This window comes from Emydura macquarii, unplaced genomic scaffold, assembly GCF_026122565.2.
Source record: "Emydura macquarii macquarii isolate MOO-44397 ecotype Brisbane River unplaced genomic scaffold, CSIRO-AGI_Emac_v2 contig_3305, whole genome shotgun sequence".
NCBI lineage: Eukaryota > Metazoa > Chordata > Testudines > Chelidae > Emydura > Emydura macquarii.
Genome location: NW_027133442.1, coordinates 980349 through 1001097, shown reverse-complemented (window position 1 = coordinate 1001097; position 20749 = coordinate 980349). Strand labels below are relative to the sequence as shown.

At 37.2% G+C, this 20749-nt stretch overlaps 1 protein-coding gene across 7 annotated transcripts in view; it reads left to right on the top strand.

The window, feature by feature from the left end:
* The window catches only part of RALGAPA2 (Ral GTPase activating protein catalytic subunit alpha 2), a 346401-nt gene that overhangs the window by 161158 nt on the left and 164494 nt on the right, over positions 1 to 20749 (top strand). For all 7 annotated transcript variants that reach the window (XR_010917130.1, XM_067532894.1, XM_067532900.1 and 4 more), the window contains 2 exons: positions 13507 to 13635; positions 18119 to 18247. Coding sequence is in view for 6 of the 7 variants with exons in the window: in XM_067532894.1 (XP_067388995.1) it covers positions 13507 to 13635; positions 18119 to 18247 (258 nt within the window). In the remaining variant the exon portion in view is untranslated. The remainder of the gene's footprint in view (positions 1 to 13506; positions 13636 to 18118; positions 18248 to 20749) is intronic.

Below are 20749 nucleotides of genomic sequence, written 5' to 3'. Positions count from 1 at the left end.
TGCAAAGGAAAATCATGTCTCATTACTCTATTAGAATTTTTGAATGTGTCAGTGAAGTACTGGATAAAGGAGAAGCAGTGGACATAATTTAGACTTTCAAAAGGCTTTTGACAAGATCCCTCACATGAGGCTACAAAAGAAATTACATAGTCATGGGGTGAGAGGCAAAATATTGCCATAGGCCAAAGACAAAACAAAGAGTAGGATTAAATGGTCAGTTTTCATCATGGCCAAAGGTTAACAGTGGGGTGCCTCAAAAATCTGCACTAGGTCCTGTGTTAACTATATTAATGAATTACACACACATACACCCACAATGTTTAAAAAAAAAAAGATAAGGTGGCAAAGACAACTCTCAAATCTGCAGATAGGCCAGAATTAGGGTTGCCTCTGCAATGATGCTCATGAGAAGACCAGCTATTCAATATTTTGTTATTTCCTCACTGATCAGTATGTAGTTCTGTGATTTATTTATTGTACATTATTCAAACTCTGTTCTGAATACAGAATTATTCATTTTTGATAGCTTTTCTGTGGAGCTTATTGTTATATTAGCAGAGAGCTTCACAAACATTCATAAATTTATTTTCACACCACCTCTGCATGGTGAAGTGGTGATATTATCCCCAATTTACCTTGGCTCTCAGTCCCAGTTTCCACACCCACTATTAGATTCTAGACCCAGTCACTGCACTTCCCCTGACTCTTAGTCCCAGTCAATTCCCTCTGCTCTGTGCTCTCCCACATCCCTTCCTGAGGCCAGCTCTTGTGGCCTCTGCATTTGAATCCAGCTTCTTCCCCTTGTGTGGGCCCAGGAGGGGCATGGACAGGAGGGAGTCTCAGTTCTGGTGCCTAGCACCGCAGCAGCCAGGAGCAGCAATTGCAGGGAATGTCCTGCTCAACTCTGCACTCCTGGGCTGTAGCATGCTTAATGAAGATTGATTCTTCAAAGAATTTAGCTGCTAACCTGTCTTCTATTGAGCACATGGGAACTGAGATTTTTCAATGTCTTATAATTTGATGAAATTTGAGCCATTTTTTGTGGAAGCAGCAAAAGGCACATCCCTGACACTAGGACTTTTTTTTCCTCTTCCAAGTTTCAAGTCGCTGCTCTTAAGCATGGAGACACTAGAATTTCTCCGCAAAATGGTTGTAAGAATTTTTTTAACTTGGGCAAAACAATATATTTTCCTCTAATCTCATTCTCGGGAACAGCTAAACAACTTCTGCTGAAATTCTCCCCCTTTCTCTCCCGCACCCAAAATTCACCCTGAGGCTCATCCATCACGGAAAATTTCATCCCTCTAACAGTTAAAGTTCAGAAAATTATAAGAAACTGAAGAGTCATAAATGGCAACCTTAAGTACAGGTGGCACTCCCAGCTTTTGCCTATAAAAATGTGGAAAGGGAAGTGAGCAGTGAGATAGCAAAATATGCAGATGATGCAATGTTCTTTTAAGTTGGTCATGACCAGAGAGCACTTTATCAAGCCAGGTAAATAGGACAACACAATGGCAAATGAAGTTCACTGCTGAAAAGATATTAAGATACATAAGTAATGAGATGGAGAATAATATAGTTATCATGCTATTATATAAATTCAGTGATGTAGACAGCCTCATCTGGATACTGTGCGCAGTACTGGTCACCCTGTCTCTTAAAGGATATTGCAGGATTAAGGGGGTTCAGAGAATGGTGATGAGAATGATCAAATGCCTGGGAAAACTCTCATATGAAGAGAGATAGAAAAGATTGGGATTGTTCATTTTAGAGAGGAAATGAATGGGAGGGGATGTTATAAATGTATATAAAATAATGAAAGGTCTAGAGAAGGTAGATTGGGAGTTCTCTATTCCCTGTCTCATAACACAAGAACAAGGCCATTCAGTGAAATTAAAAGGTGATAAATTCAAAACTGATAAAAGGAAATATTTTTTCACACAACATGTAATTAGAATGCGGAACCATTGACACAGGATGGAATTGAGGTAAAATCTTAGCAAGATCAAAAAACAATTGGATACTTACACAGATAATAAAATCCAGATTTATAATTAATTATTAATAGAAATTTTGGAAGGAATATTAAACCTCATGCTTCAGAGTTAAACTAATCCCAAATTACTAAAAATTAGGATGAGACGTAATGTGGGGACAAGTCTGATCCACTGTGGGGATTCCTATGTTCCTATTAACAAATGAGTGAATGTTGCTAGCTAGAAGGAGCCACCAGTCTTTTGTTTGTTGACAAGACGGAAGTGTGAGGATTTCAAATGAAAAATGCTCCTGTCTCCTTTCAGGATCTAAAGAATACAGGTGACATGCTACCTTTTAGGCCACAATACAAAATGAAAAATGAACCTCTGAAAGAAGATCAGAAGGCAAAGAAAATGCTTTTTGTGTGCTAATGTACAGACATGTAAAAGTTGTGCTAAAACCTTATGTTGTGCTGCATTATGCACCTGATGCTGCACCACTGAAGTCTGTGGCAATTTTGCTATTTATTTCAATGTACACAGAATCAAGCCCAGTGTTTCATTCCATGTCTGCCACAGTAGGGGTATGTTAGTATTTGTTTTAAATTATTTAAGAGTATTTCAAATGCTGTGTATGATGTTTATGTGTATTAAATGTAAATCTTTGTTTGCTAAGCAAATTGTGTGGTACTCTTTTAACTGTTACTAACATCTAAATTCTGGGCTTGATTGCATAATACTCTGAAGAATCCTGAAAAGATGATACACTAGAACAGCGGTTCTCAAACTGTGGGATGGGCCTCCCAAGGGTGGCATGGGACTGTGTGAAGGGAGGCGTGAGCTGTGTGCTTTTTTTAAAAGAACTCTGACTTTTAGCCCCGTCTGGCTGGAGCTCATGCAGAAGGGGCGTGCACACCTGGGAGGCAGGGATAAAGGGGACACCTGGAGCCCTGGGCTCGGGCCTCTTCCTCCCTCCCTCCATTCCCTCTTAATCCCTCACCATGAGGCATCCCAGGCTCAGGCTTTTCTCCTCCCGCCTCACATTCCTTCACCGGAAGGCGGTCAGGCTCTGGCTGTCAGCCCCAGGTGGCAGCAGCAGTGCAGAAGTAAGGGTGGCAATGGGGTACTAAGTCTGCTGTGAAAAGCGATATTTACAAATATCACTTTTTGTATTGCCACCCCTATTTCTGCACTGTCTTCAGAGCTGGGTACCTAGCTAGCAACTGCTGCTCTCCATTCTGCCTTCAGAGCTGGGTGGCGGTATATGTACTTGTGGGGTGGGGAGGAGGATGTAAATGACTACAGGCGCAGAGCAGGGGAGCCTGATCAAATAAGTTTGAGAACCACTGCACTACTAGAATATTTTTCTTAATACTTGATTCAATGGAAACTGTTAGGATTCTCCTCTTTTGTAGCAAATTAAATACTCTGTGTCTACTTTAGTTATTCCAATAGAGGGAGAAACACCTCATTTAATGGAGTTGAGGATGTTAATACACAGTAATAATTTCTGAGGAAGGCCTCAAATTTGATATTGCCCATGTTCCCATAAACAGTTTTAAACCTGTTTCCTTCCCTTGCCATCCCCTCTTTGGAGGTTGCTTCCTGGTGTCTTGAGATGGAATTCCTATTTTATGCAGTACTAGAGACCATTCAGTTTTGATCAAAATATGATCCAGTTCCACTGCATGTACCCTTCAAATCCTTCCTTATCAGTGATTTCTCCTCCAAAATTGTTCAGATTAGAAGTACATTTCTTAAGAATGGGAGCCATAGACATTCCTCAGCAACTCAGAGGCAAAAGGATAGGCTTTTTATTCATGGTACTTCTTTATACCAGATGACCTCCTGGAAACTAAGCAGTTTCTCCAAAAGATTTAAATTCTATATGCTGATACTCGCTTCTATGATTCTAACCCCGGTTGGATTGTGGCTGTTGATTTAAACTGTTACTTTCTTAATCTCACAAAAAACCCTCCACTTTTACGTGGGGGATCAAACATCAGTTCAGGGTGTTTTTCCTTTGGCATTTCTGTTTCACCAAGGCCTTGACCAAGTACTGCGATTCATCTCAGGCAACAAAATTCACCCCAAATGTGGCTGACATGGCAGCTCCAGCACGTCTTCCTCTGAAAGCCTTATTACCTTCCATTGGTGGGAGCTTCCAGATAATGTGTTGAAAGTTTCAATCCTTCACCCACAACTCCTGTGATAATCACTATCACCAATTAGAGCTGGGAAACTCGTCCTCCAGGAGCTTGACAGTTCGTACTCAGTAGAATGTGTGGGAGACGGAATACCATTTAAATGTTTTGGATCTGAAAGTTGTAAAAGGTGGGCTCTAAAAGATTTTCTTCCATTTAAGGGTTTTGTTTAAGGGCAAACAGACAGCACAAGATCTATGTATTATATCAATAAACAATCTGGTGCTGACTCCCAAAAACCCTGTCAGGAAGCAATAGGTTTGCCTCATCAAGTGCATCTAATAACTCTCCATCTGGGTAGCAAAAAGAATGTGCTAGCAGTGAACCCCAGTGACAAGCTTCAGAGATAACATGAGTGTTTCCTGGAACAGTACGTGGTGGATCTGCTGTAGAAGAAGTGGGACTGGCCATTCATAGACCTCCTTCTGTCATTTCTTCTATCAGTATCATCGAACCAGCTATCAGAAAAACTGTCAAGGTCTGATCTGGATTTGTCCCAGTTTGTGGGCTGAAACATAAGACGTTGTCCAATTCTCACATGACATGCTCTTTAGGAGATTCCACGTGAGAGTCTGCTGCAGTCTAGAAAGTCACCAATGCTTAAATGTTATGAGTCATTTTTTTCCCTCTGTGTACACCAGAGAAGTTTCTTCATGCTCTGTGTTTGTATACTTTATTTTGTTCTATTGTTAGCAGCCCCCTCTTTTCTTTCAAAGTGCACTTATCTACTTGTTCAATGTATCTTCTGCCAGTAGATGACTGTACTGTTTTTAGTCATCTGAAATGTCTTTTTAAATGCTTCCAAAAGGTCAGAAATCCCATTCCATTGTCTTGTATAGAGCTATGCCAGTTTGCTCCAACTGTGAATCTGGCCACTGTTTTTAACTGTAATTACATCTGGAAAAACTGTGCATTACAGGCTTTAAAGGCTGATCCTTCTTTCATGGTATCATGCAGAGACATGGTATCGTGCAGGTGTTCCATGTCTTCAGCCCAAGTTTATACTAAAAAGGTGTGTGAGTTCCACCTCCATGAGACCATTGATCTTCTGGTGGTGTTCCTACAACCTCATTCTTGTTTGAAGGAAAACTATCTGGCATATCCTAGATTTCAAGAGAGCTTTTAGTTTTTATTTGGGAAGGATTAAGGCATGTAGACATTTTAAATACTGTTTACACTGAACAATTATCTAAGTAGAATAGGATGTCTTTTGAGACACATTATGCTTTAGCAAGGAAGTCAGTAGCTCTCGGTCTTTGAGCTTACTACCACTGCTAAGATGGGATTGATGGCATGCATTCCTAATGTTTTCATCATAGAAATCTGCAGGACTCCTACCTGGAGTTCTCCGCACACATTTGCAGAGTATGGCTTTCTCAGCTTGACATCTACATCTATTCTTTCTTGCTTAATTATTAGCAGTTCTTGAGGGTTATATTGCTCACTACACTTCCATAAGTAGGATTATTCAGAGGCCACCACAAAGAAGGAAAAAATGGTTATTTACCATAATAACTATTTCTTTGAAAATTTTGCCTCTGCATACTCACACTACCTAGCCACCTTCCCATCTTCTGGTGCCATAGGGATTTTACAAAAGGGTCAGAGGTGATGGGTGCGGTATGGCCCTTTTATGATTTTGGCACCAAACATCCAGTACCACAGGAAGATATACCTGTAGCTTCAATGGGTTTGGTTTTCTAAATGATTCCCAAAGCATTAGGGCACACAGGTCTTCCAAAAAGTCGGAGAAGGGGTCCAGAAAGGTATAGATCCTCCGAAGTGTTTGAGAGGGTTGCCTCTGTATATTCAAAGATCCATATTTACTGTGGTAAGAAACCATTTTTTATTATTTTACGAACCTTAATAAAGATGCATTTCACACAGCTCTGTGATTTCCTGGTGTCATCTGAAATCAGAAGTACTAGAAATCTTATGAGCAGATCAGTTCTTTGAAATTTACGGACAGAAGAGGTCTGGATGAACATTTCCATCTTTTAGATGATGATTTGTTCTTTAATCAAATCTTCACAGGTTTCATGGCTCACTTCTTGCTGTTTATGGCTAGAACTGCACCAACTAGTTTAAGGCGCACTTTCAGTGTGCATTGAATATCTAACTGCCATTTGAAACTCTTCCTATGAATTTTCATCTGAAAAAAAAAACTGCTTTTGTTTTGTTTGGCAGAATTACTTCATTATCTAGATATAAAGATTTTTCTTTTTAACGTTGAAAGGAGAGATTCTTTTAAAGCAGTGGCTCTCAACCTTTCCAGACTACTGTACCCCTTACAGGAATTTGATTTGTCTTGTGAACCCCAAGTTTCACCTTACTTAAAAACTACTTACTTACAAAATCTCACAAAATAAAAAAGTATCACAGCACACTATTACTGAAAAATTGCTTACTTGCTCATTTTTACCATATAATTATAAAATAAATCCATTGGAATATAAATATCGTACTTACATTTCAGTGTATAATATATAGAGCATAATACATATATAGCAAATAATATATAGAGTATAAACAAGTCATTGTTTGTATGAAATTTTAGTTTGTACTGACTTCACTAGTGCTTTTTATGTAGCCTATGGTTAAATTAGGCAAATATCTAGATGAGTTGATGTACCCCCGGGAAGACCTCAGTGTACTCCCCGGGGTATGTGTACCCCTGGTTGAGAACCACTGTTTTAAAGAACCCCCAGCTGATTAGTGTAAATTTCCCTCAGAGATCCTCTGCCTCGTGCCACAACACATTGGTGAACATACTTAGTATAATAATAGATAATATATGATCACTGGACAAAGGGGAATGTTTGAGATGGGGATAAATGGATTATACAACATTCCAAACTTTTGAGTTTAATTCCATAAAAATTTGAAAGTTTAACAATTAGATTTCATGGATGCAGTATCAACTTAATTAAGTAGCCCATTTTGGAGCTATGAGTTTAAGATAGAAAATATATTAGAGAATATTTATAAAGAATATTATTTCAGAAATGCTCAGTGAAAACTCCAGCTTTAAAGTAATAGGAAAGTATTGCACTTGCCCCATGTTTTACTTTTATGAAGTTAAGAATAAAACTAAAACCTAGAAAAGAAACCTTGCTGAGTTAGCAGATGTACTTGGTGATTAAATTTCAACACAGAGAGATAGGATATGCTTCTTCATATAGAAAGTGTAAGCCAACAAAGAGCTGCACAGCTGTAGTCTGAAAAGTTAAGGGTTACATTTTTACTTCATTTCTTCTTTTCATTTTTACAGGTGTGTCCAGACCAGGCTTAGAAAAAGTGAATGTACATTAGTGATACAAATTATTTGTCATTTATGTCTATTAAGATAGTCTGCGTATTTAGATGAGAGGGTTTTTTAAACATATTTTGAATATGCTATTGGTACTTGTGGCAAGGAAATAACATAGTTATGTAGCAAGCTTCTGTAGAAACAATAGATATGGAGAGATGTTAGTTTGATTTTGTTAAGAAGCTTACTAATTTATAATGTGAAGCATTTTATGTGAGGGCGGTTATAGAAGCCATTTAAATGATCTATTTTGTATCACCATTGTTATGAAGTAAAAAAGTACTTGTGGGTTGTTATGTTTTTTTCTATTAAGTTCTTGTTTATAAATACAATGAGGAGTAGTGTAGAACTTTTAGACTGCCAAGCTACTAGTGCTGTTTACTGGAACATGTATTAGGTGGGTAGAACATTGTCTTCTAAAGGCACAATAAGCAAGTAGCTTTGCTTTTGTTCTCCATGGAAAAAAGTACTCTTTGTAGGTATTTATGTGGCTGATAAACTGTTGCAGCTGAGGACCCTTAGTTCTAAGGCATTTTAGAAACCATAAGCCATTGTGGATATTAGATCCATTTTTATAGATTGATGTTTTTATAAAACTGATATAACTTCATAAGACTTCCATATTATTTTGTTAATTTTGGTTTCCTTCCGAGAGTCATAATGGATTTCTCCCACCTCTTCTTTCCCCGAATGCCATTTTCTAGATAAGCACTTAGTAGTGCACCTTTTTCAATAAAATCTTACACTGCTGTGTGAGCATATGGGTGTTATGTGTATAGTATTCTAGAGAGTCAAAAAGCTACATTTAAAGCCATTCCATGAAGCTGCTCTACCAATGCTTGGTAGAACTTCCAACCCTTCTTAAGAGACCAGGGAATGAGAGCTCCTATGACGGCAACGTAGTAGAATGGCTTTCCCCTTCCGTAGCCCCTCCCTCTAACTGGGACTTGTCTGTTACAGAAACAGGGAACTCTGTAGTGAGTCTGGTAGCTACAACTGAAATTCATCACTTGCCTCTCATCTCTGCCCTTGTCCTTTGTAAATAATTTTACCTTTCCCCACTAATCAATTCTTACACCGAAGGCCTCACCAGTCTCTTCTGTACATTCACTTCCCAGCTATTTAACCCTGCCCAGGAACTTATTAATTCCAAAATAGGTAACATCCAACTTGATCTCTTCTCTCCCTCTGCCCCTCTTCTTCCTTCCACCTCTTCACTCCTGTTTCAAATTTTGAAGTCTGTCTTCTACTTTATGCCCCTAACCTTTTAGACTGACACGAAGATCCATCCATTTTCATCTCCAGTTATCCCTGACTCCATGTAGTTCCATTCTTGTCTCTTATTAAGCACACTTTTTCCTCAGGGTCACTTCTCTGTCTCACCAAATTCTAAATATTGGCCATATATATCTATAATTCTAACACCATTCCCTGCTGTTAGCTGAATATACACTTTAGTACTTATAATTGTTTGGAGAGTACTTTTAAATGACAGATTTTAATGGCTGGTCTATCAAAGTAATCCTGTTGCTTCACGTGAGTTAAAATTTGTATAGAATTTTATTGAAACTTCAAATTTTACAGATTAATGTTTGACACCTAAAATATCATTGTAGCTACAATAGAGTTAAAGAGTTAATAATGATAAAGGGTTCCTTTATCAAAAATTTCTGCCTGTTAATCCTTTGTCTGTTCACACCATATAGTAGTTATATTGCAACTCTGAAAAAGGAAAAAGATGAAAAAATGTATTCTGGGAAATTCAAAAACCAGTATATTTGAGTATTTTTCCTTTAAAAAAAGTGGAAACAAAACAGAGCAATTTTCTGACGGATATTTTCCCTTTTGTAAATTCCAGTCCTTAATGATATCTCATTGAAGAACAAGGTGAACTTTCAGTGAAAAACCCGGCTTGTTCCTGATGAGGGACAGTTGGGAAACCTGATAAAGACAGATGGCAAGCTATTTTGTTACACCTATAATCTGCAATAGCTTGAAAAAAAACTAAGTGGAAGAATATTTTTATAATTGACCTTCCAGTGAACTTGCATAAAACATTTTTTTCACATACTCAGAGGATGGTGATGACTATATGATGTTATTTTGTTCACTACTAGAATACTCTGTATTGAAATATTTTATCAATTATAGGGTTAATCCATTTTTGACTGGCATAAATAGGATTTTTTTTTTCCATTTTTGACACTACGGTGAAGCATTTGGAATTGAAATAGTCCATAATGGTTCTTTTTTTTTTTCACTTTTCCATAACAACATGAACACTAAATTATAGCTGTGCAATTATGTAAACAATGGAAATGCTTCCAGAATGAATACTTCCATTTAGATTTTCATTTTGTATAATTGTTGAAAGGTTTGGAGCCATAATAAACCAAAATTATTTTACACATTTATAGTTCTAAAGGTCAGTTATGAAAGAAGTAAAGAAACAACACTGTACAAAATGAGTAAACCAATTTCTATTGCCATCACCATATGTTTTTCTTATTGCTTGTGTTTTTCCAGTTACTGTGTACATAGTATTCAATTAAAGTGATTCATTTACTAGGCTGTAAGCTGCTGAATACAGTTTACATTTATAGAACCGTGCTTTGAAGGGAAGGAAACAACTTGCCTCTGTTTGAATTACCTGATTTTTGCAAGATCACTGATAAAGGACAGATGTTCTCACTTGGTTGATTTCTCATAAACCTGAATCTTTTGATAAACTGCAAATCTGCTGTATTACTACATAAAATCTAGCTTTTATCACAAGATGTATGCAATGCACAAAAGTATGTTAATCAGGAAATGAGCGAGACAATTTGACAAACTTTGTCATTAAACTTTGCATTTTTTAAGGTTATACTAGTTGTATTAATTTCAAAGAAAGCAGAAGCCTTTTTCTTATTTTTTTCAGATTCTGATCTTATTTATACTGGTATAAAACAGGATTAATGTTAATAAAATCAATAGAACCATCCTGGATTTACACTGGATTTGGCTGTAGAAACTGATAAAAAGTCAAACACTGGGTGTAAACTGACTTTTACTTAACTGTACATAGATAACTTTGGTGCCAAAAGTTGTGAGTTTGCCACATCACTCAGTCACATTTCATGTGTTATGAAATTGCTAAACCTGACTGTAAATAGTGAAAATGAGAAGCTAAGGGTCACTCCACTGTAATAGACATTGTAAAACAATTTTGTAGAAGTTTTCTGACTATTTACTTTGGGGAAAAAAATCCGTTTTTTATTTGTAAAAGATACTCTATCATGTTTCTTCAGCAGCAAATGTGGTACCTGTAACTATATTTTTGCATTGTTTAGAAAAATGCAATGTGAAAACACATATCAGGGGCTAAAGTTGCATCATCTTGTTTTATATTGCAACTGTATTCTCACACCTACAGCATTGTCTTCCAGTTATATTCTTTTCTTCCTTTGCTTATTTACAAAGGGTGATGTAAAAAGGACCAAAGTTAAAGCTTCATAATCTGGCACACAGTGCTTTCTTAATCTAATCAACACCATACTAGTTGTAGACATTAGTAAGAGATGATCTTCCTAAAGGTTCAGGTTCAGCTTGGATAAACACCCAAAAGACTGGGTGCCTATTGAATCTTTGAAGCCTCCCTAGCAGGCTCACAGACCTTTTGTCCATAGTCTCCATACAAAGCCCTTTCCCAGTAGTTTCCATAGCCAACTTTTAAAGATTTCAAAAAGAAAACTGAAGATTTGGTTTAATATCTAACTTGAACAGATGGAATTAATGAAAGCAGGACAAAGTTAATGCAGTTGTTTATGGTGTTCATCTTCAAATATGCTACACTCTGCCTTCTTTAAGCCAGGTTAGCAAGCATTTTTTTATTGTAGCATATGTCAGCAGAAGTGTACTCCCATCTGCTGCTGTATAGCTTGATGCCTGATATTCAGAAACAGACCACAGTACAATACCTATCTTGGTTAGTAATTACAGGTGTGTCGTGAGGAGCTCAGTGCATTAATCAGCCCCTTAATTATGAAAAAGGGTGGATCTTTTGTTCTGCCCTCAGAGCATGAATTTACCACCCACTTTATGAGCTGCAGCATCCATCTGCTCAATCTTTTAGAATGTTTGCATTGACTGATATTGACTTTAAAATGTATCAAAGGAAGTGATTAAAACTAGTTTAAATATTAACTTGAGTGGCATTGTGGTCATTCAGAGAGGTGAAAACATTATCTTCTGCAATGCCAAAATTAAAAATTATCTATTAATTTTATAACATGGTTTTTATCATTTCACAGTATGCTAATGTAAATATTTTAAAGGAGAAACAATAAATAGTTTTTGCTCAGACTTTTATAGTGTTTTGCAAATTACTGATGTAATTTAAAAAGATGGTCTGCAAATGGGAAAAAGACTTGAGTTTATGCTCTTTTGCTAATTTATTGTGTGTATGAAGAAGACTTTTTTTCTGCTTGTTTTTTTAGTTTAAAAAATCTCAGAAATGTCAAATCTGGTCTTCGTTGTTTTTGAGGACTCACTGGTGGTTTAAGAATTAATGTAGATTGAATACTTTCTCAGATCTTAATTGAAAGGATGGAAATGTTGAATCCTTAACAAAGGGAGCTTTTCTCGGGTGTTTTAGTTTAAATAAGTGACGTTAAAAAAAAAAAAACCCAGAGTTTTAAACAGTTTGAATAAAATTATTTATCCTATATCAGTTAAGTTTCACTTCCTTGATACCTCTGATGTCATATTCTTGTTAGATACCTATGGACTATTCCAAGGTAGAAAAAACTTTAATTTCTAATTTAAAAATCAAGCAGGAAAAAAAAATACTTTGTGATTTGAAATAAGTTAAGGCCTTCTTTAATGCATCGTAAAAGTAGTGGGGAAGGAAAGGAACCTAGTCATTTTCTTCAGCAAGTTTTCTTTAATCTTTTAGTAAGAATGAGAATGGTTTTGAACTTCTATGGAAATCAACTACCTCAGTCTTCTGCAAAAATAATAATTGCAGTCAGATTTATGCAAACTTTGTGTCTAATTTTGAACCCCGTCAAATTTTATAGATTTGGAACTTTAACTCAAATATCGTTGGGATCATTTCTCAATGAGGATAGCCAGTGAAAAAATTGAGCAGAAGCAAAAGGGGGATGAAAAAAATCTCACTCCAAGAAAGTGTGTGTATGTGTGTGTAATACATAAGATGCATGGCACCAAGTTGTGGCAGCAAAGCTTTTGATGGTGTTCTACCCCTTATACTTAATGCAGACTTCCCTTTAGCAAATTAAATAATGCATGAAAAAAAGATGTTTACCCCCACCTAGTTTATTATGGTAAAGGTAAGTGTGATTTTTTGGTTTAAAAAAAAAAAAAAAATTTAACAAAGATTTATCCGTTACTCTTTCTCTTTGCTATGCTCCAGGTACTTTTTGTGTTTGACATCGGTGCATTTCTTGGTTATTGTGGAGTTAGTTACAAAGCCTATAAAGCAGTCATACTAAAGTTTTAATAATGGCTGTAGGTTATTGTCTTGAACTACTCAGAAACAAGGACAATAGCTAGTGCAATTTCATTAATGTTACGTAGATCTGGAATCCTGAATAAAATGATTTTGTAGCCATAGCTTATATCTGATGTTATATCAGTTTATCCTAAACTTACTGACTAGTTGAATGTTTTAGTACACCTAATAAACATAAAGCAAACACATCATCTTATAAATAGTTGTTTTCCTTTTCAGTGTTTCTAAATTAAGAAACCTATGAATTTTTCTCAAAGGGGGGTAAGAACTGAAATGTTACAGAAATGGGAAACCATTCTTAGTAGGTGTTCTTCTCTAAGACAGAATAGTAAACCAGATTGATGTTTCGGGGTGCTCTTATTATGTGTATATTTATGTTTTATATATCAAATATTAGCACTTAATTTCTGTAAACAGTAACATCATTATAATAATACAATGTTAAATATTCTCAAACATTTTTTCTATAAAAATTAAGGGATAATCTCTTCTTCTTTTCAGGACATTTTAAATACTGTCATAAAACACTGCCCATCTTGCTTTTTCTTCTTGGGTTTACCTGGTTTTACAATGCTGATAGGAGACTTCATCACAGCTGCAGCCAGAGTTCTTAGTACAGACATGTTGGAGGTGAGTATGACAATGCTCAACATCCAAGTTCCCAGGAGAGTGCACAGTCACTAACAAGGTTCAGATTTCTCCACTCTAACAGGTGTTGATTCATTAGTGCAATATGAAACTGGGCTCTCGGGGCAGATACCATGGCAGCTGATGTGTGAAATTGTAGGATACGGTGACATACTAGTATTGCAAAGGTGTTTCATCAAAAGGCCAAAGTGTGAGAAATCATATCCTCACTAATATTGCAGCACATTTACACACTAAAAGCAAGACTTAGATTTCAGAATCTCATTAGCTTTCTACAATAAATGAATATTGAAAACACAAAGCTTTCTGATAACAAATGCTGATTTGCCTATATTTTATGGAAGATAATAGCAATGTGAACCAGATACAGTTACATCTAATTAAAAAAAATAATAAAATACAAAACTATTACTAGCAGGCTAAAATAAAGTGAAAGGTCTGACAAGCATGGAAAAGCAGGAGAATTTGGGCATAAGAATGGGACATCAGAACAAGGATATTCTTTCTGTGTGTTTGTGCCTACTGTAATTATTGAAGCTCTTATGCACAGTAAGTTTAGATTGTTGTGTAGCAGTATGTTAGCTGCAATATCCAGGCACAGTGCATGAGTTAAGGAAGAAGAAAGATTACCTGCTATTTCAGCAGAATTCAAATGGTGAAACTTTTTGCCTCTAGCTGTCCATAGCCTGAGTTTTCTTGTGTTATCCTTGGATTTCCAGTCATCAGTTTTAGTCCACTTTGTACAGAATTATCATAAAAATTAATCAACCTAATTATTGATCAAAAGTTTGCAAAGCTAGTAAGTTCTGCAAAACCCCATAAAACTATACTTCATGTAAATATGTAAAAAATCCTTCCTCTGAAAAACCACCTTTATGGTACAAACCATTTGATGCTTGTTACACAATGTTTTTATTTGAAATATTACAAAATATTATGCAGAATTAAATAATATACTTAATGTACAAATATCCATTTGCCCTTAGTAGTTCTTGGGCAGTTTAATTGGAATAGTGCTTCACCTAGTAAACCTAGTAAGTCCTATATGGTCTACTTTTTGAATGCTCTATGCTCTCCTTCTAATGTCATGCTATCAATGTTACTGTAAATGTTGAATTTCCATTCAAGACCCCCTGCACACCTTCTGTTTGTTTGTTTGTGGGGAAGTTGTTTGGTTGGTTGGTTTGGTTTCTGCAGCCATGACTGACACTTGGATACTGCAATGATGGGCATGGTATAAAAACATAGTTTCTGGTGCTGAAAGCTCATAATGAGGTTGGAACCATCAGTGTTGAGGAGGTTCCACATGGATGCAGGAGTATGCCCATTCATATGAGCTTTCAGGGTTAGGCCATAGATGGAAATAATAGATTAGAGAGCTGAAATTTTCCATGCTTGACCCTGGCCTAAGAGCATTTTTTTTGCCTGTACCAAGGATGATTAAATGGGGTTCTGTCACACTACAGTTCAAATGCAAAAAAAGTTTTATCTAAAGAATATTTACATTACATTATTTTGCATAAACAACACCCATAACAAATAGAAGCATTAGTTCTTCGAGTGATTGCTTATGTCCATTCCACTATAGGGGAGTGCACACCACCGTGCATGGTTTCTGGAACTTCTCCCTCGGCGGGGGGGGGCAGGGTGGAGGTGGCATAGGCCAGGCCGACAAGGCTCTTGCCGCCTGAAAAGCCTTTGGTGTCGACGACGTCGGCAGGGACGCTCTCCCACTCCCAGGAGTCGGGGGAGGCTCCCTGCTCGGAGATGCAGGCACCAGAGAAGACTCGCCGGGCCGTGGCTGGTGCATCTCCACACTCGACCCTCCCCGTACTGATGGTGCAGGGGAGTGTCCACACTCCACGTGCTGTTTCTTCTTCTTCAGCATCGGGGATGTTGCTTGGTGCTGAGTCGAGGCCAGTGCACTCTGCACCAACGTGACACTCGGCGCCGAGGTGGAGCGGGACGGCTTGGACGCCGGGTGAAGCGCTGCCTCCATGAGCAGGCCTTTTAACCGGATCTCTATGGTTTAAAAGCCTTGCAAATCTTGCATTTATCTTTCCTGTGCTCTTCCCCCAGGCACATAAGGCACCGATCATGGTGGTCGCTGTGCGGGAAAGCCTTCCCGCAGGAGGCATGGGGCTTAAATCCAGGCGACCGGGGCATGGCCTGACCGCTCTAAGTCCCTCAGGGATTTCTTATCTAACTACACTTAACAACTACTTAAAACTAACTAAAGTACTTCAAATAACAAAGAGTTCAAAGAAGGGGAATGGTACTTGCAGAGAGCAAGGCTAGTTCCAGCAACCCTCTCGGGTGGAAAGAAGGAACTTGAGGGGGCGTAGGGCTGGCAGTGCCTCATGTAATGCGGCATGTGCGCGGGACTCCAGGGGGCACCAGAGCTGGCCCTACGGGGTCTGCTAAGGGGAAAACGTTCCAGGAACCGTGCACGGTGGCATGCATTCACCTATAGTGGAATGGACATGAGCAACACATCTCAAAGAACATCAGTTTCTGGTAAGTAACCTTGTTTTTCTTGTACATTATTAAAATTGTTTATAATGTGCCATAAATATCTATAGTGTAGTACAAAATGCATAGACAAGTTCCCTGGCCAAAAACACTGATAATCAGACAGCAAAAATTGCACACAAAAAAAGAACAGTACAAGTGAGGACGGATCCGAAGAGACTGGAGAGCAGAACGAGATAGGAAGGATTTCTAGAAGAAACTGATTTTAAAGAAGTACTTGGAGGAATAAGGGAAAGGGAACATTTGGTAGGCAAGTCATTCCAAGCATGAAAGAGTGCAAAGCAGAGAGTGGGAAAAGGAGAAAATTTGGAGGACTGTCGGGATTAGAGATGGGGTATATAAAGAAACTTACAGCAAGGTAGCACAGGCCCTTGACAGTGAAGTACTTGAATTTGATATAGTGATGGAAGGACGCCTGTGAAGCAATTCAGGGAGACTCTGATGTAATCATAGGTCCATGAGAGTAACATAGATTAAGCATCCAAAGAGGTAGAAAGTGGGGAGATGCTGGAGGAGAGGTCATAGTAACCAAAATAAGAGGCACAATGCACAGACTTCTTAAGTTAGAGCTAAGGCACTGAGATACCATGTTGATGAGGACTGCCTAAAAAACAGGGAGATGTAGCTAGATTTAGAGATTGTAAATATGTATCAATTTACAGGCTGATCTCAAATTATAAACATCAGTAACTTCCAATATATATGCTAAATGTATCCGATAACTAGGTTAAAGGAAACATTTAGTAAATAATTATTTTTTCCTTATCCTAAAGAGGTATAAAGTAAGAATATTTAACACAAAATTTCAAAGACAAACATTTAAAGGTAATTGTGTTGCTTGACCCTCTTTCTGTGTTTACTTGGGCATTCCAAGTATATCAATAGACTTCTAATTTTTAAATGTATAGTTATTTTTTAGCATCCAATGGATGAGAGTCTATAATTTTCAAATTTGGGATCCAAATGCTAAAATTAGATGCTCAAATCAGCAATTAGGCACATAAAATAGACTTCTATATGTTTAACTGTGAGTTTAAGCTTCCAAATATGGGATTTGAACAGTCTGTTTAGGCATTTGTGAAAATTAGGCTCCCCAAATCTTAGAAAAGATCACATTTTAGATTAGAATGTTAATGGCCATTTGTAAAGGGTGAGGCTCATGTTTCAGAGTTAATGGAATGAAACTAAATGCAGTATTTCATTTGTGATGCATGTAGCATAACGCATGCAGAAAGTGCTATGATGTGATACTGGACGAAGCATCTAGCACTTTGAGCCCTTGATCACTTGCTTGAGAGAAATAATTCAAACTAGCAAAGATTTTAATGCCTCTAACGTTGGTCCAGCAAGAATAACAAACATCTTGTAGTTTCTGATTATTACATGTATATAATTACATGTTTATTACATCACATTATTATTACATGTGTACAATTGATTCCAAGTAGCATGGATAGACACAGAAATGTGAAGCTACAGAATTATCCAAAAGAGTTGGTAATAATACATTGTGCATGAACAACAGATGAAGATCAATGAAAATTTAACCCTCTAGTGGGATGTAATGGCCTAATTTCCAAGAGTGGTCACTGTGGTCAGTCAGAGAGCCAGATCCTACAGGGGAAGTTGCTTGCCTCTTGTTGCCAAACTATTGAGCCTAAGGACCAACTGAAAATGGAAATAGGAGGAAATAAGAGGAGGGAACAGCATGTATCATCGTAAAACCAAAACTTTATGCTTACTATGCAAAGGAAATGCCTGATCAGTATTGAGGGAATAGTTTAATGTGATGTACAAATTCAGCAAAGAAAGAGCAGAAGAGAAATGTGATCTAGTACAAAGAACTTTGAGTTGTATCACCATTGTTTAAAATGTCCTTTTTATAGCTTATTGGAAAAGATAACATATATTATGTTTGTATTTTTTCCTTTAGGCCCCTCGCTCAGAAGCTCATACCATTCTTGGTTCTCTAGTTTGCTTTCCAAATATCTACCAAGAAATCCCCCTATTACAACCCATCCTTGAAGCTGATGAAATCATAGAAGGAACTGCAGATGTCAAAGTAAAGTACAATTATATTAGTAAATCCTTATCTAACATAGTGAAGTTTTACATTTGGTTAAATAATTTGATTTTGATCATGCATTAAAAAAAAACAAAAGAAACCCCACAACTTAATTGATAAATGATACTTTGCTAATTTTGCAGACCATTTTTAGCAATAAGCTAAATATATAGTATAACATTTTCAACTTGTGATGTTAATTTTTTAATTTAAATGAGAGAGAACTAGCTGAAATCAAGTGCTGTTCATTTCTGTCAGCCAAATCACATTACATAAGAACAGCCATACAGGGTCAGACCATTGGTCGATTTAGCCCAGTATCCATCTTCTGACAGTAGCCAATGCCAGGCGCTTCAGAGGGAATGAACAGAACAGGTAATCATTGAGTGATCCATCCCTTCACCCATTCCCAGCGTCTGGCAAACAGCAATCCCTGCTCATCTGGCTAATAGCCATTGGTGGATCTATCCTCCATAAATTTATCTAGTTCATTTTTTAACCCCATTATAGTCTTGGCCTTCACAACATCCTCTGGCAAGGAGTTCCACATGTTGACTGTGCCTTGTGTGAAGAAATGCTTCCTTCTGTTTTTTTTAAACCTGCTGCCTATTAATTTCATTTGGTGACCCCTAGTTTTTGTGTTATGAAGAGGAGTAAATAACACTTCCTTATTTACTTTCTCCACACCAGTCATTATTTTATAGATCTCTATCATATTCCACCTTAATAGTCTCTTTTACAAGATGGAAAGTCCCAGTCTGATTAATCTCTCCTCATTTGGAAGCTTTTCCATACCACTAATCATTTTTGTTTCCCTTTGCTGTACCTTTTCCAATTCCGATACATCTTTTTTTGAGATGGGATGACGATATCTGCATGCAGTATTCAAGATGTGGGCGTACCATGGATTTATAGAGAGGCAATATGATATTTTCTGTCTTATTATGTATCCCTTTCCTAATGATTCCTAACATTCTGTTAGCTTTTTTGACTGCCACTGCACATTCACTGGGTGTTTTCAGAGAACTATCCACGGTGACTCCAAGAACTCTATCTTGAGTGGTAACAGCTAATTTAGACCCCATCATTATATCCGTATACTTGGGCTTATGTTTTCCATTGTGCATTATTTTGCATTTATCGGCATTGAATTTCATCTGCCATTTTGTTGCCCAGTCACGAAATTTTTTAACTCTTCGTAGTCTGCTTTGGACTTAACTTTCTTGAGTAGTTTTGTATCATCTGCAGATTTTGCCACCTCACTGTTTACCCCATTTTCCAGATCATTTATGAATATGTTGAACAGTACTGGTCCCTGGAGGACACTGCTATTTACCTCTCTCTCTTCTGAAAACTGACTGTTTATTCCTACCCTTTGTTTCCTATCTTTTAACCAGTTACTGATCCAGGAGAAGACCTTGTGTCTTATCCCATGACTGCTTATTTTGCTTAATATGGGAGGGACCTTGTCAAAGGCTTTCTGAAAATCTAAATCCTCTGGATCACACTTGTCCCCATGCTTGTTGATGCTCTCAAAGAATTCTAGTAGATTGGTGAGGCGTGATTTCCCTTTACAAAAACCATGTTGACTCTTCCCCAATAAATCATGTTTGTGTGTGTCTGATAATTCTATTCTTTACTATAATTTCAACCAATTTACCTGGTACTGTAGTTAGGCTTACCATCCTGTAATTGCCAGGATTGCCTCTGAACCCTTTTTTAAAAATTGGTATCACATTAACTATCCTTCAGTTATCTGGTACAGAAGCTAATTTAAATAAGTTACATACCAGTCAGTAGTTCTGCAATTTCACATTTGAGTTCCTTCTGAATTCTTAGGTGAACACCATCTAGTTCTGGTGACTTATTACTGTTTAATTTATCAATTTGTTCCAAAATCACCTCTAATGACCCCTCAATCTGGGACAATTCCTCTGATTTGGGAAACCCCCTCACATCCTCATCTGTGAAGACTGATGCAAAGAATTCATTTAGTTTCTCCATAATGGCCTTATCTTCCGTGAGTGTTGCTTTAGCATCTCGATTGTATATCATTGTCCATTGTCTATGGCCCCCCACTGGTTGTGTAGCAGGCTTCCTGCTTTTGATGTACTTAAAAAAAAATGCCATTACTTTGAGTCTTTGGCTATCTGTTCTTCAAATTCTTTTTTGACCTTTCTAATTATATTTTTACATTTCACTTGCCAGAGTTTATGCTCCTTTCTATTTTCCTCAATACAATTTATATTCCACTTTTTAAAAATGCCTTTTTGCCTCTAACTTATTTTACTTTGTTGTTTAGGCATGGTGGCACTTTTTTGGTCCTCTTACTATGTTTTTTGATTTGGGGTATACATTTAAATTGAGACTCTATTATGGTGTCTTTAAAAAGTTTCCATGCAACTTCTAGGGATTTCACTTTTGACACAGTATCTTTTAATTTCAGTTTAACTAACTTCCTCATTTTTATGTAGTTCCCCATTCTGAAATTAAATGCTA